Source organism: Dromiciops gliroides, chromosome 2 (genome assembly GCF_019393635.1).
Source record: "Dromiciops gliroides isolate mDroGli1 chromosome 2, mDroGli1.pri, whole genome shotgun sequence".
NCBI lineage: Eukaryota > Metazoa > Chordata > Mammalia > Microbiotheria > Microbiotheriidae > Dromiciops > Dromiciops gliroides.
In genome coordinates this window covers 48,469,739-48,491,245 of record NC_057862.1, presented here as the reverse complement: position 1 = coordinate 48,491,245, position 21,507 = coordinate 48,469,739, and the positions used below count along the sequence as shown (strand labels likewise).

The window sequence follows — 21,507 nt, the reverse complement described above, 5'->3', positions numbered from 1 at the left end:
GTTGGCTTTACACACTTTCAATCACATTCTGGGGGTCCTGGGCTCCCTGAAGGGGGGTGGCTGCTGCCTCAGTGGTGACAGAAGTGACATGGCCACCTCAAGAGTAAAAACCAAGAACTCAAAAGTCCCAACTTGCGCTCTTTTGATTTCTCAGACGACCCAAAGCAGACTTTCACCTCCCCGGCTGCCCGAGGTCCTGGTGCCCACTTGGTGCCTGCCCTCCTTCACCCCACAGTCCTGGAGACTCTGTCCCCCATCATGCCACAAAGAGACCATAGGCATGTCCAGGCCTGCATGGGCGGCTCAGAAGGACCGGCCTATTCCCCTGAAAGCTTCTCTCGTTACTCCTCCCACAGCAAGCCAGAAAGAGTGGTAAGAAGGCTGGTGATCAGTGATGGGGCGAACACTGACCACTGTAAGAAATCTGGACCTGTCTCTACTGCCCCAAATGCCCTGGAAATATGCTCATGGCTTCAGTGGAAGGCCGCCCTCTCCCTCCCAACTACCCTGGGAGCCAAGAGTTTGGCAAACATCAGCCCTGGAACGGCTGAGGAGGAGCCAAGCCTCCGGGTTACCGAGGCCTGTGAGCTCTCTCTCCCTCAGTCATCTTGTACCCTCTCCTGCGTGCTCTGCGGGGGACGCCCAAGGGGCTGCCTTGGGAGAGGAGCCTAGAGGACCCCCCACCTAGCTCTGGGAGCCTCACCTGCGTAGATGGTGCCGTTGATCTCCACAGACATGTTAATGCTGCCGATGCCGCTCATGGACAAGTTCAGTGCCGCTGCCGCCTCAGAGCGATCTTCTGCTGGGAGAGACGGAAAAATTGGGGGGCCTGGTGAGGCTGCAGCTTGCCCTTCCAACATCTTTCTGGTTACCTGGGGCGATTTCTTTCACCATCTGTTCTGGGGGTCGGCCAGAATGGTGAAAAAGCCCTTCCCATGAGCCTGCAGTACGGCTGCAGTCACCGGGAAGGGCTCTCGTTTTCTCCCTTCAGAAGGGAAATTAACCCAAATGACACCCCCTCCTTCCCTGGCACAGACTTTCACCCCAAACCCATTCCTGGTGACATAGGGACTCACATAGTCCAGCACTTCTGGAAGAACTGGGCAGCTGAGGGCCAGCGAGCTGGCGCAGTGGATAAAGTGCCAGCCCTGGATTCAGGAGGACCTGAGTCCAAATCCGGCCTCAGACACTAGACACTTTTTAGCTGTGTGACCCTGGGCAAGTCACTTAACCCTCACTGCCTCACAAAAGGAAAAAAAAAAAAAAGAAGTGGGCAGCCGGAAGCCTAGATCTCTGTTAGTCTGAGGCCACAAAGGAAAGATCCAGGATTTGGAGTGAGCCTGAACACACACATCTCCCCTTGCTACTGTTTCATCAAGGAAACACCCCGTGTTTCTTGATGAAACAAAGGGGGAAATATAAAGAAATAATTGTGATTTGAGGTTTCTCTGACCCCATTTTTGGCTAAAATTAGAAGCCCCGGCGCACTCTGGCCTCAGGTGCCGCCCCCTCCGCTTCGGCAAGGTGCCTCATCCATGGCGCTGCAGCTCACGTCATCACCTCACACTGACACCTATGTGGGCCTGGCCAAATTATAATGATTAGAAGCCTGGTGAGGGCAGTCAGGTGACCCTGGCATCCGGCAAGTAGGGCGGCTGGTGTTTATCCAGCCCCCTGTTGATTCTGTTCATCAGGGCTGCCAGCCAATTAGCTTGGGGCTGTGTGTATGTGGACCCCATTTCCTGTGGAAGAGGGGCCTTCTGGGATAGAGAGAAGGGAGGAGTCAGCTCATTCTGGTGGGCGTGAGGCGATGACGTGAGCTGCAGTTAATTCTTTACACTACAGAATGCTGGCATCCTGGGTGATCTGACTCCCAAACACATCTACCTCCAAACCAGAGAGTGGGGCTTCTGTCATCTCCAAGAGCCTTCAGCTGAGAAGAACCCTGAGGGGTCACTTATTTTAGTCTTCCCCAGCAATCTCCTTCCTTTCTGACACCTGGCAGAGTCATTCAGCCTGGCCATGAAGGTGGCCAGCCAGCTGGGGAGGTTTCTAAAGCATGATCTTACTGGGTCACGACTGCTCCATGAGGTCCAATGGGCCCGTGACCCCAAGAATGAAAGATCAGCCACTTAAAGCTCTTCACGATCGGCACACCCCCCACCTTTCCAGTCCTTTTTATACATGACTCCCCCCTCGGACCTATGCTCCAGGGCAAACTGGCCTCCGTGTCTGCTCTCCCCTTGCTCCCCATCACCTTCCATTTTATGTAAACACTTGTGCGTGTACAGGCTGTCTCTCCCAGAGAATGTAAGCTTCTAGGGGGGAGGGGCCATTTCACTGCCGTCTCTGTACTCAGCAGCCCTTTCACCAGACCTTACCGGCTATCCTCTTCCATTTCCTAACTGCACAAATCTGCCTCCCTGGACTTTCAGTCGCTGGTTCAAGGTCCACCCTCTGGAACCCCCCGAAGGAGTCTGATGCCTATTCTCCATCACCACCTTTAAAGTGTGGGGCCTAAACCCCTAGAGCAGAGGCGTCAACTTGAACCAGACTGAACTGTAATTAAGAAATGCATAGCATAGATGACATCAATGTGTGGTTTTCTAAGTCAAGATGCAGCCCAGATCGTTTCTACTTGAGTCTGACAGAGCTCAGCACCTCTGCTCTCTGCACAGGCCCCTAACAAACCAGGTCCTACTTCTATCCCTCAGTTTGAGAAATGCCGCCAGGGGAGTCTTCCTTTCTCCACCCCCACTTTTTGAAAACAAACTCTCCCCTTGTCTTCTCCACTTCCTGGGAGAGTTATCTCAGGAAGGGCAAGGGAAGGAGGAGTGTTTGGTAGCGCAGCGCAAATGCAGGCTCAGCCTTAATTACAAGGCAGAAAGAGAAGTCCAAAGGCCCAGGTAAATAAACCGATCGTCCAGAACGAAGAGGCCTGGCTCTTCACTTTCTCACTGTCTGTTTCTCCACGTCCTGCACTCTGGGCCAGAGGGGAGCTCTTTGGAAAGGTCTAGGTTTCTCCAGACTTCTGTCTTTTCCCCAAAGGCCTCTAGGGCACATTATTGACTCATTTGGTACAGAGATGGGCTTCCTGAACCAAGCAGGAAAGGAGAGGGAATGACAGGAATGGGGGCACAAGGGGAAATGCAGTAAAAGAAGGAAAGGACATCAATTATGCCACCAAAGGTGTCTCTCCTCCTTCCTGTCATCTAGGAAGATTATCAGTGGGCTCCCCTTTGTCGGCAAAGGAAGCTTTCTAACTGCCCAGCCTCAGGCAGCCCTACCCCCTAAGTGGGCCCCCATAATGATGGCTGTCCCTTCCTCCCCAAACCTGCCTTGGTCTTGCCTCCATCTGGGATGAAGGCCGAGCCCTTTAATTTAACCAGATCAGAAGGGACGGGTGGAAGGAAATACCGGCTGCTGCCTCTGCAGGTCTGCGGCTCCTCCTTCCGGGTTAGCCAGAGGGGCAGGATGAGATGGGGCCTTGTGGCCCGACATGCCTGGGTGTCTCTGACCTCGTGGGGCTCTCTCCAGGAGAGGCCAGGAAGGAGCTTGCTGCTTTTCTCCCCAGTGGGCAGTGGCGGTCACCCCCTCTCCCTCCACACCCGACAGTTGGCATCCTTGCCCCCAAGGCCCTCAATTCAGGGGCAGGACGCCCGGCTCGCCTTTCCTCACCCCTGCCGTTGATTTTTACTTTCATGGGGAGCTGCCGGGCCACGCTCAGCAGGTTCCGACGGAAAGCCTGCTGCATGAAGCGCTGCTCCTCCTCGGTCATCCTCGACGGCTTCTTCTCAGGAGGCTCCCCAGCCTCTAGCCTCTCCCGCAGCTGCTCCAGGGTGGCGGTGCGGGTACCTGGTTGCTGGCTGCCCGCCAAGGTCACCGGCACAGCCAGCCGGCTGGGCATGGGTACCGTCATGGCGACCCCATCACCTGCCAATGGGATAAGAGTATGGGTGAGGGAGCCCTGAGATCCATACCACGCCCCACCCCCCGAACCTTGGAGAGAGGCTCTATAATCCTGCCCTCATCCCCCTTCCCCCAAGCTAGGGGCCCTGGAGCCACTGACCTTTCCTGAGAGTTGCTGCGGGGGGGCAGCCGGGGGCTACCAGTCCCACCACTGCCGGGGGCGAGTCCAAGGATGGGGAAGCGGATCTTTGGAGGGGAGAGCAGAGAGGCAGGCCCGGCAGGCGTGGTGGGGGAATAGCTGAAGAGGGAGGAGCTATAGCTGGGCCGACGGCCCTCCCGACGGTTGCCATCAATGGCGGCCTGGAGCTCAGCCGGAGAGCTCAGCGCCTTCTTCTCACACTCGTAGGCGTACAAGTACTTCATGTACCTGGCGGAAGGATTCCAACTGTGTCCATCCCCACAGCGTGAGCCCACCCCCCTCCCTCCAGGGCCGGCCCCCTCCCCGAGGGGCCGCGCACTCACTGGGTGCGCAGGGTGAAGGCCGCGCTGGTGATGGACGTGGGCAGCTTGAGGCCCTTGGTGATCTCCCTCCAGATCTTCTTGTTGATGATCTCCACCAGGCCCCCCTTCTCAGTGACCAGCTTGTAGAGCATGTACAGGTCCAGGATCTGCTTGGCCATGATGGGGATCCGGTTGATGGGAGTTCCTAAAATTACCCCCCCAGGACACGAGGGGGGTGGGGGGGAGAGAGAGAGAGAGAGAGAGAGAGAGAGAGAGAGAGAGAGAGGGAGGGAGGGAGGGAGAGAGAAAACACCACATGAAAACCCTGGGAGAGGACTGGGCTAGATTAGGAACAAATGCTGACTAATCGATCCACTTTGGGTCCCAAATCCAGTCCCTCTGGAAGCCTCAGGGGATCAGCTGGCTGGTCATCACATAGGAAGGTAACATTACTCAATTCAATTTGACTGTGCAAGCATTTATTAAGCACCAACTAGGTACAATGCCCCTGGGATTAAAAAACACAAAAGGAAACAGTCCCTGCTCTTAAAGTGCTGCTGCCCCACTGGGGAGGCAGGTACCATGTACCCAGAGAAGTAAAGACCAAATAACTGGAAGAGTGAGAAAACACTCCCCGCCCCCCCCCCAAGGGGCTGGGAAAATGCTCAAAGACTTAGCACTGGAAGAGACCCGAGAAGCTGAATCCAATGCCTCATTTAAGAGAGAAGGAGCTTGAGGTCCAGAAGGAGCATGCCATTTGTCCAACTGCCAGCTCATGTCAAACCCAAGGCCAGCGCCAGTGGACTCTGCCAAGCCACCTGGAGAACTCCCTCTGCCTCTGTGAGGTAGAGAGAGGAGGGCAAGTGTTGGCTTCAAGGGGCACACCCCAAGAAGGCCAATCTGGTCAGGGTATTGAAGGGGGTAAGGCAGGCGAGCATGACACTGTGCCAAGCTAAGGAGTTTTTATTTTGTCCTGAAGCAATGGGAGCCCCTGCATTCTTCTGAGCAGGGAACTGTGTGTTGGGAAGACAATCAGGCAACCGGATGGAAAACTGTACAGAAAGGGAAGACTGGCAAGAGGGAGAACAACTAGGAAGCTATTACAATAATCCAAATGAGAGGTGATAGATAAGGGCTTAGAGCAGCATGGCAGCCGTGTCAGATTTTTCTCTGTGACCCTTCCCCTCCCTGGGCCAGATGTGCATGAAATGATCACCCAAGTCCTTTTCAGCCTGGCCATTCATTACACAGTCCTTGCCCCTACAACATGACTGACAAAGGAGACCATCCAGGCTGCGAGGGTCTAGCTTGGTAAGATACACTGACCTTGACAAGATGCACTGGACAGCTACCCAATCTCCTTTTGTCCTTCTGCTTTCTGGATAAAACCCTGAGATTCTGAGCAAGAAACAGGGACCCCACAAACATCGAACGCTCCCTGTCTTTCTGTGACCAGAATGTTCTCCCAATGTGGAGGGACAGCTGGGTAGCAGGGAGGAGGATCCTTTTCTTTAAGGCAGCCTGACTTGTTGGGAGTGAAGCAGGAGGGACAACCAGCAATCCTGCTACTGGCCTTGGCCTGGATGAGAGAGCACAACCTGCCCACATGTGCTGCCTACCCCAAAAGTCATGTGAAGCTTTGGAAGACTCTGTTGGAGAGGACACAGTTGGAGCCCGAACAGAGAAGCCCCCAAGAGATATTCGATTCCAATTAAATCAGGTCATGGTGTGGGAGAAATAAGCAACAGCCCAAGGCCCAGCCACCCATCCCCGCTCCACTCCTGAGCCATGTCCAAACTCTGTAAGCAGGCACAGAGGCTGAGGCCTCCAGTTTGTGGTTGTCCCACTTATCCTCACTTCTCCCATCGAGGGGGACTGGCTGCCTTCTCCCAGGTGTCTGTGGTCCCTCCCTGTCTCTTCCTTCGATTTTATCTGCTCCTTCAGCAGTCGGCTCAAATGTGGCTTCCTCCAGGAAGCCTTCCCAGTGTGGTGAGAGCCTTTCCTCCCAGGCCTCTCTCGACCTCTGCTCTCACCTCCCTTCTCTGCCTGAACTATTGTGTGTGTGTGTCTGTCCGTCCGTCCCTTCCTTAACTAGCCCTTAAACTCCTTACATGTCAGCCTGTGTCTTATCAAGCTGTCTCATGTCTCACAACATTCTGCCCCCAGTAGGTGCCTAATGTCTCACCAAAAACGCCACTCCCCTCTCTGACTGCACTTTCCCCTTTAGTAAAATTGTGGGAATGGACGAGTGAGTGCCCTCCCACTTTTACCGTTCTGTGATTCTAAACAACAATTTGAAAGGTCTGAAGAGACTCAGTCCAAGGGCGGGCCTGGTTTTCACGGCCACTGCCTGGGTTCCAAAATGGGAAACAATGAGTAGCACCCCTTCTTCTCCCCTGGCCCTTTCTCACACTGGTTCTGCTGCAGTTTTGCTCCCAGATGCCTCTGGCATTCCTGTTGACACCCCTGCATGTTAAAGAAGTTGCCTGACCGGCAGGTCTTGATAGACCAGAGAAGCGGCTAAAGAGGTCCCTCTTCCTAATCTCTTTGCCCCCTGCGGGCCCCTGGACGAGCTTCCGCCAAGTGGCCATGATGGGAAGAGAGAGGAGCCGGGGGCTTTATTAGGAAACCTGGCACCAGGCAGGAAGGGCTGCTAATGAGCACCAGGGGACGGGGCAGGGAGGAGGGGGGCAGGGGCCTGGACCCAGTGGATCCTTTCACAGGCGGCCGAGATGCCTGTCAGAGCGCATGATGGATTACTGTCATTTGGCAGACTCGGGATTAATGATCCAGAGGTCAGAGGGGAGAATTCCGGAGGGAAGGGTCACCGTCCAGGTCAGGGTATAAGACTTGTTGCCTTTTGATGGCAAATTCATTTTACTGTACACAAGCTAGCCTCTCCTCCATCCTTCTCCCCACCCCCAAATCTTGCTAAGATCTTGCATTCAGCCGCCCTGTCGGCTGGAAGTCTTGTCCTGATCAGATAAGGGTAGTGTGTCTCAACTCCCCGCTTCCTCCCCCTACCCCCACCCCAGCCCACCCCCCCACCATTCCAAGAGAACAGCTTTTTCCTTCTATGTCCTGGAATCTCAGCCCCACCAACCTTAGCTGCTGGTGCTTGTTTTTTTTCAAACAGGTTAATCCAAGTCAGATGGGGGTCTCGGGCATTTGAAGGAAAAAAAGGGGACAGTAAAGAGGCTCTGGTCTTTGGCTGAGATGCGGAGACGAGACCTTAATGCACGCAGCTGCAGACCAAGAGATGTTTCTTTGTTCTTTTGGGGAGGTCAAAACTAAACCTGAAAATTATTTTGACTGGGAAACGCCCATACAATTCGTTCAGATCATGGGCCTTCTCCGTGCTGATGCCGATGTCTCCCCTCCCCACTCCTTTTTCCCTCATCAGCTCAAAGGAGCGTGTCTGTCCATGCTCCAATGGGAGCCTCTCCTGTTCCCATCACACTCCCCCTGCCCCAGATCTAGCTGTGTAGCTGCCACAGGCATCTGGGGAGAGGGATGGTGCTTCTGCTCATCTGGGCAGCCCCAGCTCTAAGGAGCACACCTTCCACAGAGTAAGCACTCAGTGAGGGTCTGGTCACTCGGCAAACACCTTCGGGACCTCTTCCTTTCCACAGCAGCCAACAAACCTAAAGGATAATGGGGCCAATGGCAGGGACTGCAGGGATGTGCCCATAAGCTGCCTGAGGACAGTCTGACCTGGGCATCGCTCACAGTGGCAAACAATCCAAACTGGCCGAATGGCACGTGGAAGAGGTTTTCGCTCATTCCCTCCCCAGCTTCATCGAGTCCTTGCCTGCAGCTCCCACCTCGCCGTCAGCAGGGGGGGTGCTCCCTGCCCCCTGAGGTGTGGTGGCCCAGTCCCAGCCAGGCCCCCATTCCCAATGTTCCTAGACTCGGAAACTTCTTTCCTTCCTAAATACGGCAGTTTCCGAGTCCTTGGGATTTTTGCTTGGAAATGTCTTTCCTACATTTCTTCCCCTCTCTTCCCCGGCCCTGCCCCAGAAGCGCACCAAGCACCTGGGTTACTTTAACAGCCTCTCCTGCATCTTCCTACTCCAAACCTGCTGCACCGTTCCCTGCAGACTGCATCAGATCTAAATAATATGAATAAAGGTGATAGCTAACATTTATACAGCTCTTACCATGTGCCATGCACTGTGTCAATCCCTTTACAATTATGATCTCATTTGATCCCCACAACCACCTTGGGAGGTGGGTGTTGTTATCCCCATTTTTCAGATGAAGAAACTGAGACAGATGCCAAATGACCTGGCCAGGGTCACACAACCAGGAAGCACCTTAGTCTTCATCTGAACTAAGGTCCCCCTAACTCTAGGCTGAGTAATCTCTCCACTTGCCACCACCAGTGTCCATGTCTGGTTTTCAGATCCTCCTGTAACCTAGCCCCACTCCATCTCTACATGACTTTTATTCCTTTCTGCTCCAAATGCCCCAGAAAGAGCTCCTCCCCCCTCCCACACACTCCCCTGCCCATCACCCTGGTGTCACCCCTCATTCCTCACTCACACTTGCCCTACATATCCAACGTCCTCAAATCTCCTTCTGCATCCCTTGTATGCCCCCCCCCCCAACCAGCTACCCGTATCAGTCCTCACTGCTTCTTGTCTGGACCATGGCGATAACCAGCTGGTTGGTCTCTCTGACTCAAGTACTGCCCCTCACGCCTCCAAATAGCTGTCCCAGGCCTGACCATGCCCCTCCTTGGCTCCAGCGGCTCTCCTGGCATTCACAGTCTTGCATCGCCTGGCCCCCTCCTACCCTTCCAGTCTCCCTTCACATTCCTCCCGTCTTCCAGGCAGCCTTGTACTTGATGATCTGGCTGCTGGCTGCTCTTCATGGAGAGCCTCCATCACCTGATGGCCTTAGCATTGGCTGAGTCTCATGCCTGGAAGGCCATCCCATATCCCTCTGGCCTCTCATCCCTCTCCCCCATTTCCCTGATAGGACCTTCCTAATTACTCAACATGTGAGCTTTTATTCAAAGAGATTTGTTTGCTGTCCCTCCCATCAGACTGGGAGCTCCTGAGGGCAAGGATTGTGGTTTTTACCTTTTCTTTTTTGGTAGCACAGGGCCTCGCACCTCACACTCATTCTTTCTTCCATGAACTGCTCACTTGGTTCTCATTCAGTGCTGTTCACCTACACAACTTATAACCGTCCTTCTAGGCCAAGCTTTGGGGCTCCTCTTCCTCCAGGAGGCCTTTTCCTCCTCACTCTGAGCCACATTCACCTCAGCCTTCTCACTTCGCCTACTGACGCTTCATTGAGCACTTCCCCAGTAGAAGCTCTGTGAGGCCTGGCACGCTGCTCTCTGCTTCTTTGCAGGTGATGCCCGATGATGTCTGCTTGCACACAGGTGGTGGCTTGATGGTGATCACTTTCCCCAACTACCCAGCTTGAAGGGAGGGGCACGGGAAAGGGATGCAAGCAAGGAGGGCTGCTGTGAGGCTGATGAAAGATCACCGGGTCTATGCTCCTTGCCCAAGGAGCAGGGGACTTCCCTCTCCTGAGGACTGGGCAGGGCCTGCTCAGTGACTGAGGTGGGGGAAGATGGGGCACTTGGCCTGGCCACTTTCCCTGCCTTAAGGAGAATACCAGGCCTAGCTGAGCTGGGCGGGAATAGCATACATAACAAAGAGAAAATGGACTCCGCTGTAAGGCTTGTGTTTTCCCCATGTAATTTGGGAAAACCAACTCCAGCTGCCTTCAAGTCATTGGTGAGAAAGCTTTCCTGTCAGTTACACAAAGAAATGGGAGGGTGGGAGTGGGGTTAGAGGCTGTTCTTGTGCTTGAATTTCTTAGTAACTGCAGCGGGGGGGGGGGGGGGGGGGGGGGGGGGGGGGGGGGGGGGGGGGGGGGGGGGGGGGGGGGGGGGGGGGGGGGGGGGGGGGGGGGGGGGGGGGGGGGGGGGGGGGGGGGGAAGACGTGTGTGTGTGTGTGTGTGTGTGTGTGTGTGTTGGGGGGAACTCTGGAAGAATCCTTCCCCCTCTCAGCTAGGACTGAGCTCCGACACTGTTTCAAGGAAGAGCCCTGTCTGTGGGTCTCTAGTGATGTACAGAAATACTGACCTCTCCTATGGGAAAACCATGGGGCAATGGGAACAGAAACATGATTAAGACACAGAGAGGCCACACTGTGTGCCATTAGTCTGCCACTGGATGCAGACGAAGCACTTCTTTCTAGGATGAGAATCAAGAGACGGTTTCTGTGTTCCTGCTCATTAGGATTAAATTTGGGGAGGCACAAAGCATGATTAGAATGTGGTAAGAACCATTCTCTTTCTTCAACTGAGTCTGAGGGGAAGGGCCTTCAGAGGGCCCCAGTGGGTTCTGAACATCCTCAGTGGGCTGCCACTGTTATCCTCGGAGGCTAAGCCTGACTTCTAGAAACAGCTCATTTGGGACCAAGACTTGTGAATAAAGTGTATAATCAGCTGAGAGGAAAGGTTTTGAGTAAAAAACAAAAACAAAAAATGAGAGTGAGCTTCGAGAGGCAGTGTGGTGGAGTGGATAGAGCCACGCACTTATAGTCAGAAAGCAGGGTTCAGGTCCCAGGTTCTGCTGCTTACTCCCTGCAGTCATTTCCACCATTTCTCTAGGCCTCAGTTTCTTCCTTTGTAAAAGGAGAGAGCTGAGACAAGGCCGTCTCTCAGATCTCTCCCAACTCTACATTCTATAGAGCTCGTGTATCTTGTCAATGACCTCCATGGCTAGCATTCAAAAGAGGTCTGAATAAGGACAGCAGCACAAGAATGAGTACCCTGGCTTCTGGAGGGGATGCCCTCCCTTCATTTCAGAGCTGCCCCCTAAAGGAGTGAAGGGGGAATGGGAGAGGTGGCACCTGGAAGCTACAGAGATAATGGAAGAAACACTGGACCTGCCTAAAAGAGGAGGGTTCCCCGAGAAGAGCCCACCCCTGGAGCTCTCTGGATAGAGGATGGGGCCACCTGGCAGGGATGCCGTGGAAGGAAACTCCTGCTCAAGTCACGGTGAACAAGGCAAGTTCTCAAGTCCCCTGCCAGCTTGCAGATTCTTCCCAAGACCTCTACCAAGGAAAGATAAAGGCACACAGGGAGATGAGACCAGGATCATAAGCGAATATCAGTTCTCAAGTTTTAAATAAAATCTTGTCAAACAGACAAGAGATGTATCCAAGAAACCATCCATTATGACTAAGCTGGATTTATACCAGGGATGCATGCATGATGGCTCGACATCAGGAAAACTATCAACATAATGATTTATATTAAAAATAAAAAACATCCCAAAACAACCAATCTACAGTAGATTAGGCTCAAAGCCTGTGACAAATTTCAACATTCATTTCATGCTAAACACAACCACCATCGAAAGTGTAGGCATATAAGCATCTCTCTGTAATTCCAAAAACTGTGTATTATATACCCTAACCACCTGGGGATGCACTAGAACCTATCCCCAAATTAACACACAAATACAGCAAGAATGTTTCCTCTTCCCACTCTTATTTGATACAGTTCTATAAATGCTAGCAGTAGTAATAGGTCAAAGGCAAGAAATGAAAGATACAAACATAGGCAAAGTAGAAACAAAACTATGCCCATGTGCTCATGACATGATGGTGCATCTAGAAAATCCCAGGGAATTAGCCAAGAAGCCAGCTGAGAAAATAGTATTTAGCAAGCTGCTGGCTACAAAATAAACCTACCAAAACCAACAGCATTTCTATAGAATAACAAAATCCAAGAGTCATGCAAAGGAAATTCCATTCAAAATAACTATAAAACACATAAAATATCTGGAAGCTCAGCTCAGCTCTGGTATACTTTTACTCTATGACACTGGGCCATACTAGAGAACAGGATTGTCCTTTAGGAGGAAGCTTATTTCCTCAAAGTAGCAAGAGAAATCCATTTTGATTCTGAAAGCCAGCTATTGAAATTCCAGCCTCCCATTCTCAGGCTCAGCTTGTCAATGTTTCTCTTCTTTTGATGATGCACATCATCTTCCCCTGACTTTCATGCCACTTGTAACTCCCATGTCCAGATTAATGAATGCAATTCTAGAGAAGTCAGTAAGGGACGCCTGGGCCTTTTCTTGGGCTCCTCTGAAATGCTGGGAGGAGCACACAGCTCACGACCTGCACTATCCCCGTGACCAAGGCTTGGGCTAAGTGTTCCTGCTGGACATGGGAGCTTTTGCCAACCACAGGGATCATGCAGAAGATTTATGGAAAGATAGGCTCGGGGGCATATCTCCCTTTCTGCCACATGGACCTAGGTACAGGGTAAGATGCTAAGAGACAGCCAATGGTTTTACGTTCTTCTCTTTTGTTGGTCAGTCAAATTACAGAAAATTACAACCACAAAAAATCCTGACATCACAGCAAAACAGAAACTATAATAAAGCAGAGAGGGGCCAAAGGGCAGAAGGCTCATTTTAGCCTCAAATAAGGAAACTGTGGCCTAGGAAGAATAAATGAGAAAGAAGACAAGGAGGCAAATGGTCTTGAGTTATCTCCTATGAGGTGAACTAGTATGTTAGCACGGGATAGGCAGCAGCAAAGGTCCAGAAAGCTTCTGCCTTGGGCCTGGGTGTGTCATGAGCTCCAGGCCACAGAATCACAGGACCTCAGCACCATCTAGCCTGACCCATCAGGCCATCCTGAATCCTCCTATGGGGCGCATCACTCAGCCTGGTTTGTCCCTTTAAGATTGATGTTAATCCGCCATGTATAGCTATTGGGAAAGAAATAAACAAAAATCCAGAGTGCTCTTGAGGGTCACTACTATTGCCCCAGCTGGAAAATGAAGTGCTGCCCCATCATGTCTCCCAGAGGGGGACATCAGCACCCGATGTGTAAGCCTGTGGACTGTCAGTCATTGCCTCAAAGCAGGAGCTGGGATCCAGGGTAATTAATCATGTTCTTTCTGACAGGAGTCCTGGGCCTTATCTGTACCCCGAGAAATGCCACTGGTCTCGGGTTCCCTCCTCAATAAAGGAGACTGACAGTTCCAACAAAGCAGCCCCTTATCAGATTTCAGCCTGGAAGCTGGAGGCAGCCTGAGGGGCAGCCATGTGAAAGGCTTTTATGGGGACCACAATCTACTGAAAGAAGCCGGGATTTTTTAACCCTTGGCAGTAGGAATGCTACTGGAGGCCAGTGCAGATGCGGTACACACCCGAGACTTTGGGGATAACTTCTGCTGTAAAAGGGATACTCTGAGATAGCAATTCCCCAATAAAAAGATAGTCTGAAAAACAGCTGTCACGCAGCCGGGGGAAGGAAAGGAGATGGCTCCCTTTGGCTGGCCCAAGGGAAAGAACCAAGAGTGGGACGAGAGCAAGATGTTGAGGGGAAGCCCACCCTCCTCCAGCCCCCGAGAGTGCACATATTCCAGGGACTGTGGAATCAACCCAGGAGCAGAGAACACAAATGGATTCTGCTGTAGGCCTCCATGCCCACCACTGAAGGCTTGGGGTCTTGGACTGAGGGCATGGCCCTGCCAGGGACCCTTACTGTTTTTCCGTGGCTCAGAAAGGATCATTAATCATTTTGGCAGAAAAACTGTCGGATCCACTAGAAGGCTAGGGAAGCGCATGCCCCAGAAGTGGGGGGAGCTCCACGGCAGGCCCTACTCCTGGCCGTGCCTCTGCAGAGTAACCCTTCCATTGCCAAAACCCTGGTTTTTAGAAGCAGCCAGGGAGGTGACCCGTGACATCCTTATGAGCTGTTCTGGGAGGAAATATCTTCCTGAAGGCAACTGGGCTGCAGGGTCAGGTGGTCTGCAGAGCCGGTTCTAGGTGGATTGTTCCATGAGACAGGGCATGCAATTAAGATGCAAATGTCTAACAGAAACATCTCTACAGGGTTGAAAGCACTGCTGGAAGCCATGTCTGAAGGCACTTCTTCCTCCAATACCCTAGTGCCTCCTTGATTCCAAGAAGGTTGTCCTCCAGTACTTACACCTCAGACCATAAATTACCACCTCAAAGTGGGGATGGCTGTCCATGAATCATTCGCCCTGCCCCTTTGCTTTGCCCCATCCTGATCCACTGTGTGGTGCTGTGGGGAAGGCGTTGGATCAGTGAGCTCTGATGAAGCACTTACTTTGTGCCAGGCCCCCGTGCTCAGATGTGGGGACATGAAAGGGGGTGGGGGAAGCAAGAAAGAAGGAGGAACAAATAGTCCTGCCTTCCAGAAGCTCACAGGCCAGCCGGCAAGTCCCTTCTTTCCTGGGACCCTTGGTTTCATCACTTTTAAAAAGGGAAGATGCTGCTCACAAAACCTGCTTCTAAGGGCCTCCTGTGAGGGAGCGTTCCATCAATACAAGGTATTCTCTCTAACTGACAAAGCTCTGGGCCCCAGCCTATGCAACATCCTTGGAGGGGGCCACTAATCATTCTGGATGACCTCTACAGGGCTCAAATTCTCCATAAGGGAGTGAAGGTGGATCTGGGAGAGAAGCACAGGCAGGAAGAAACATGCTGCTGCTCAAGGTCAGTCACCCCCCCCATCTCTGATTGAGAAAGGTGACCAGTTTATAAAGTACACATCATCTCCCCAGAGTTTCATAAGCTTAGTGAGACATCAGTGGGCATTGGCCTCTCATTCCAGATGAGATGACTAGCAAACCTCCATAATGCATTTTTGGTTGTGCAAAGCCCTGTACAGATAGGATCTCGTGTGATCCTCACAACCACCCTGGGAGATAGGTGCTATTCTTTTTTTTTTTTTTTTTTGTGGGGCAATGAGGGCTAAGTGACTTGCCCAGGGTCACACAGCTAGTAAGTGTCAAGTGTCTGGGGCTAGATTTGAACTCAGGTCCTCCTGACTCCAGGGCCAGTGCTCTATCCACTGCACCACCAGCTGCCCCAGTAGGTACTATTGTTATCCCCATTTTACAAAAGCTCAATGACTTACACACATCTAGGAAGCTGTCTGAGGGAGCCTTTGGACTCAATTTCCCAATTCCAAATTTAAAGCTCTATCCATTCTGTTATCTGCTGCCACCAATGGAGCCAGAGAAATCCCAAAGGATTTTTACCTAAGGTCACAAAACCAATGACCAAGAAAGTGGAGATCTGAACCCTGTCCTTCCTATTCCAAATCCATCATCTGTTCTACTAGGGCAGAGCTGACTGTCAGGTCTGGGTGCAGAAGACCCCAGAGCCATGGGTCTCGGAGTCTCCAGTGCCAGCCTTCAGAGTCCTTGGTGATGGGTGCTGGAATCTTCAGCTCCAGCATTCATTCTTACCCGTGTTATTGTGGCCTTTTGTGTTTCCAAACATCCACCTACATCCAGACTCCCAAAGCACCGCTTCCCTTTCAAGCATCTCCCAATGGAAGCCACTAGCAGAATGCCATTCCCAGTCCACACAGTCGGCTTCACCAAGTGCTGCTGAGCTCATCCTCCCTCCCTTGGCCCTCCTCCTCCTCCTTGTTTGTATCAGATTATTGGCAGAGATGGAGGAAGCTCAAGTGAACCCATTTTGCTACTTTGCTACAAGCTCTGGTAAAAGATTTGGAAGGGGAGAAGGCTGAGTCTAATGGCTAAAGTGAATCATTTCGATTATCTGTGGCTTTCAATGGCCCATGTTCTCCCATTACCAAGGATAACTGACAGCTAGCTGTAGTATATCAAATGACTGCTAAATACATAAAAGAAAGAAATGATGTGTCAGTAGCAGCTGTGTCTCCTGAAGAACAGTAAAAAGTCAAGAGTCGAGATCTTTATGCCCTCAGAAAAGTGGCCCAGACCTGGGGCAGCAAACATTGGCTTGGAAACTTTCAGGAGAAGCTAGAGCAGAACAGCCCAACTCGGGGATTCTTCTGAGGATGAGGCTCTGCTCTAGGGCTGTCCTGATGGGTCTCCAGGCTGGAGCTGTGCTGGGGGCTGAGAGGACACTACAAAGCACCTTCCCACCCCAGCGGCCCCAGCTGTGCAAGCATTTCCTTGGCTGTGAAGGGCAGATAAGCGCACAACGCAAGGAAACACCCGTAGCCAAGTCTTTCCCACAGTAAATCCTTAGTCCACACACAGAACAAAAGCAGATCCTACAGCCCATTTGGGAAAACCAAGGTCAGCCTGCAACCTTGAACAGAATGAGGGGACTCTCTCGTCCCCACTGCCTTGTGAGATAATTGCAGAGCTAGCTGGCCAAACATGAATCATACCAAAGCTTACTGGCTTTGAGAGGGGGCCAGTGAGAGTCCTGTTGGCCTTTCTCATGAGCACAGGGGCCAGTGCCTTTGATGTTTCTGCTCTGACCTTTGGGCAAAGGGCACATTTTTCTTTAAGTAGGTGGAACCCAATTATAAAATGCAGTAGCACGCTTAGATTTCATTATGTTTTCTGGGTTTCTTCATCATGCCTCCCTTGTACACAAGGATGGCTAGTGCGGCCTTTGCTCCAAGAGCGGTAAAAACAGTGCTGACAGGCCGCACACAGCCACTGGGGCCAAGTACGAACATTAAGATCATTTACCTGGGATTAGCCCACCGAGGTAGGAAACAGGCTAGAGTTGTCATCTCCCTAGTTCAGGATTCTTGAATACACTGAGGCTCTGCTCCACTGCCAAGGGAGCAGGCTCCTCTTCCCTTATGGGAGGTAGACTAGGTTTCTTTTTAAAAAATTTTAATAAGCATTTTTATTTACATTTTTGAGTTCCAAATTCTAGCCCTCCTTGCCTCCCCCTCCCCTCTCCCCTCTCTGAGGTGTTAAGAATTCAGATATAGGTTATACATCTACAATTATGTAAAGCATTACCATATCAGTCACTTTGTGTAAGAAAACTCAAAAGAAAGTGAAAAATAGCGTGCTTCAGTTTGTGTTCAATCAATATCAGTTCTTTCTTTGGAGGTAGATAGCATGCTTCATCATTAGTCCTTTGGGACTGTTTGGGATTGCTGAGAATAGCTAACATTCACAGTTCTTTATCAAACAATATTGCTGTCACTGTGTACAAAGTTCTCCTGGTTCTGCTCACTTTACTACATATCAGTTCATATAAGTCTTTCTAGGCCTTTCTGAAATCATCCTGCTTGTCATTTTTTATAGCACAGTAATATTCCATTATAATCATATAATTGGGGAATCAGCCATTCTCCAATTGATGGGCATTTCTTTGATTTCCAATTCTTAGCCAACATAAAAAGAACTGCTATAAATATTTTTGTACAAATAGGTCTTTTTCTTTTTTGGAGATGAGACTATGTTTCTATGTCTGTAACAGTTTTAGGGCATTGGAGTCGAGAGGACTCCTCAGTCAGTGGACAAGAATACTGGATGCTCCTGAGACACCTGATGAAGTTCATCAGGGAATAATTTATACAAAGAAAGAAAGAAAGAAAGAAAAGAAAAGAAAATCCTCAGGGGTAGCTAGGTGGCTAAGTGGATAGAGTACTGGCTCTGGAGTCAGGAGTACCTGAGTTCAAATCTAGCCTCAGACACTTGACACTTACTAGCTATGTGACCCTGGGCAAGTCACTTACCCCCGATTGCCTCACCAAAAAAAAAAAAAAAAAGAAAAGAAAGAAGGAATAATTTACAAACAACCACTAAGGAGAGGATTCTACATAGAACTGGTTAGCCAATTACACACACACACACACACACACACACACACACACACACTATAGGGTTAACCAACAACAATCTTCCCAAAAAATTAATTCGACACCTACCTGCCCCATCCTTGGCGTTTAATGCATGTTGAACACAGATCATATTTTAGTAGTGATATCTACTAACAAAGCTCCCCCTAGAGACAGAGCTAATGATGACAAAGACCTATGTATGCTCAAGTAGGTTATGCTTCTTTATACCTCACAGAGCTTCCAGTCTCTTCCTCACCCCTGCCACCATCTTGCCATCCAACTTGCGGCTATCCCATTTCTTCCTGCATGCAAAAACATCTCTGGATTAGACTGCCCAAAATATAACCTCAGCTAGTAGGGGAGTTAATCTACTCAGCTTTGGCCTTGGACCAAGTTGTTTTAATTGATAAGCACAAACGTGAATGGGATAAACTCTCCCATAAAACAGAAGCAGTTAGGGGCAGCTAGATGGCGCAGTGGATAAAGCACCGGCCCTGGAGTCAGGAGGACCTGAGTTCAAATCCAGCCTCAGACACTTGACACTTACTAGCTGTGTGACCCTGGGCAAGTCACTTAACCCTCATTGCTCTGCAAAAACAAAAACAAAAACAAAAACAAAACAGAAGCAGTTAGCAGAGTGGATTAAGAATTAGAATCCTACAATATGTTGTTTACAAGAAAAACATTTGAAGAAGAGAGATACACACAGTAAAGGTAAAAGGGTGGAGCAGAATATATTATGCTTCAGCTGAAGTTTAAAAAGTAGGGGTACCCATCTCTATCTCAAAGCAAAAGCAAAAATAGATCTAATTAAAAGAGATAAGAAAGGAAACTATATATTGCTAAAAGGTACCATAGACAATGAAGTAATATCAATACTAAACATATATGCACCAAGTGGTATAGCACCCAAATTCTTAGAAAAGTTAAGTGAGTTACAGGAAGAAAGACAGCAAAAAACTAGTGGGGGACCTCCCCCTCTCAGAACTAGATAAATCTAACCACAAAATAAACAAGAAAGAAGTAAAAACAGTGAATAGAATTTTAGAAAAGTTATATATGATACACCTCTGGAGAAAACTGAATGAGGATAAAAAGGAATCTACCTTTTTCTCAGCAGTCTATGGCACCTATACAAAAACTGACCATGTATTAGGGTACAAAAACCTCACAGCCAAATGCAGAAAAGCAGAAATAGTAAATGCATCCTTTTTAGATCATGTAATAAAGGGCCATGGAAAAATAGATTAAAAATAATTGGAAACTTAAATACCCTCATCCTAAAGAATGAGTGCATCAAACAACAAATCACAGAAACAATCAATAACTTCATCGAAGAGAATGACAATGATGAGACAACATACCAATACTTATAAGATGCAGCCAAAGTAGTTCTTTTTTTTGCAGGGCAATGAAGGTTAAGTGACTTACCCAGGGTCACACAGCTAGTAAGTGTCAAGTGTCTGAGGCTGGATTTGAACTCAGGTCCTCCTGAATCCAGGGCCAGTGCTTTGTCCACTGCGCCACCTAGCTGCCCCCCTAAAGCAGTTCTTAGGGGAAATTTTATATCTCTAAATGCTTACATGAATAAAATAGAGAAAGAGGAGGTCAACGAACTGAATCTGCTCAGTTCACTGAGCAGAACAAGGAGAACACGGTACACAGTAACAGCAACATTGGGCAATGATCAACTATGACAGACTTAGCTCTTCTCAGAAATACAATGGTCCAAGACATTTCCAAAAGACTTACGATGGAAAATATTTTCCACGTCCAGAAAAAAACTATGGAGTTTGAATGCAGATCAAAGCATACTATTTTCACTTTATTTGGTTTTTTCTTTCTTGCAGTTTTTCCCTTTTGTTCTGATTCTTATTTCACAACACGACTAATGTGGAAATATGTTTAACATGATTGTAATGTATAATCTATATCAGATTGCTTGCCCTTTTGGGGAGGGAGGGAGAAAACTTTGGAACTCAAAATCTTTTTAAAAAATGAATGTTTAGAGGGGCAGCTAGGTAGCACAGTGGATAAAACAATGGCCCTGGATTCAGGAGGACCTGAGTTCAAATCCAGCCTCAGACACTTGACACTTACTAACAAAAAAAAGGTTGAAAACTATCTTTACATGCAATAGGAAAAAAAATAAAATACTGTTAAGAAAAAATAATTTAATTGGTAAGTACAAACATAATTTATCCCCATCCCACCAGAAGAGACCATGCTTCACATCCAATCCATTTTGCCTGACTTCAATTGGGCCCTCACTGCTGCAAGGCAATCCTTTTACAGCTCCCTAATTAACTCACTATCCCATTCACTGCAGTGATTTTTCCAAATGTTTTCATCCCTCCTCAAACCTCCCATGGTTCCCATTGCCTACCTTCCCTCAGCTTAGAACCTTTTCTTATACCTTAATGAAAAACTTAGCCAAAAGCTTCCTCTCCTCCCCTCCTCATCTCCTATGACCGAGATGCCTTCTGCCACTATCTTCTTTCACTCCATTTCACACAACAAGCTGGCCCTTCTCCTCACAAGTGACCCCATTTCATTTGTCTTCTCCCACAAATTGCTTCTTCTATCATCCTCATTCTTTCACTTAAGTTCAATTTCTCCCTATTTATTGGCACTTAACAGAGTACCTGGCACACAGTAGGCACTTAATGCATGTTTACTGAATGACTGCTTCCCTACTGCCTACAAATACGCCCTTTTCTCTCCCATCCTCCCTTCATCCCTTCACCTCTGCCTTCTCCAATCAGTGCCTCCGCTTCCTTTACTCCTAATGTCTTCTCTACAGTTTGGCATTTTTTTTTCCTTTCTTTTTCTTTTTTTTTTTTAGTGAGGCAATTGGGGTTAAGTGACTTGCCCAGGATCACACAGCTAAGTGTGTTAAGTGTCTGAGGCCAGATTTGAACTCAGGTACTCCTGACTCCAGGGCCAGTGCTCTATCCACTGCGCCACCTAGCTGCCCCTAGTTTGGCATTTTTTACCTCATCACTCAGAAACTGCCCCCTCCAAAGTCACAACTGCCTTATCCTTCATGCCCTCTTTGCAGCCTCTGACCTGGCTGATCATTCTTTCCTGCTTGATATGCTCTTCCCTCTAGGATTCTGGGCACTGCTCTCTCCTGGTTCTCTTGTCCATCAGACTGCTCCTCATCTTCCTTGGCTGGATCTTCACCTAAGTCATGCCTGCTAAATGTGGGGTGTCCCACAAGGTTCAGTCCTGGTCCCCTTTCTCTCCTTCCTCTGTCCCATTTCACTGAACAATCTCATCAGTTCCCATGGATTCAATGATCATTTCTAAACTGGTGATTCTCAGCCATCCAACGGTCTAAAACAATTCCAAAGGACTCATGATGAAGCATGCTATCTGCCTCCAGAGAAAGAACTAAGATTATCTGAATACAGACTTTAGTCTATTTTTCACTTCCTTTTTTTTGTTCATGCACAAAATGGCTAATATGGAAATGTT

The 21,507-nt window shown here is 49.6% G+C and overlaps 1 protein-coding gene across 1 annotated transcript in view; it reads right to left on the bottom strand.

Moving 5' to 3' along the window:
• Positions 1-21,507, bottom strand: part of ARID3B (AT-rich interaction domain 3B) — a 62,772-nt gene that overhangs the window by 2,502 nt on the left and 38,763 nt on the right. Inside the window, 5 exon segments of the mRNA XM_043989362.1 lie at positions 704-802; positions 3,679-3,933; positions 4,070-4,094; positions 4,096-4,336; positions 4,432-4,615. Of these exon segments, the coding sequence (XP_043845297.1) occupies positions 704-802; positions 3,679-3,933; positions 4,070-4,094; positions 4,096-4,336; positions 4,432-4,615 (804 nt within the window).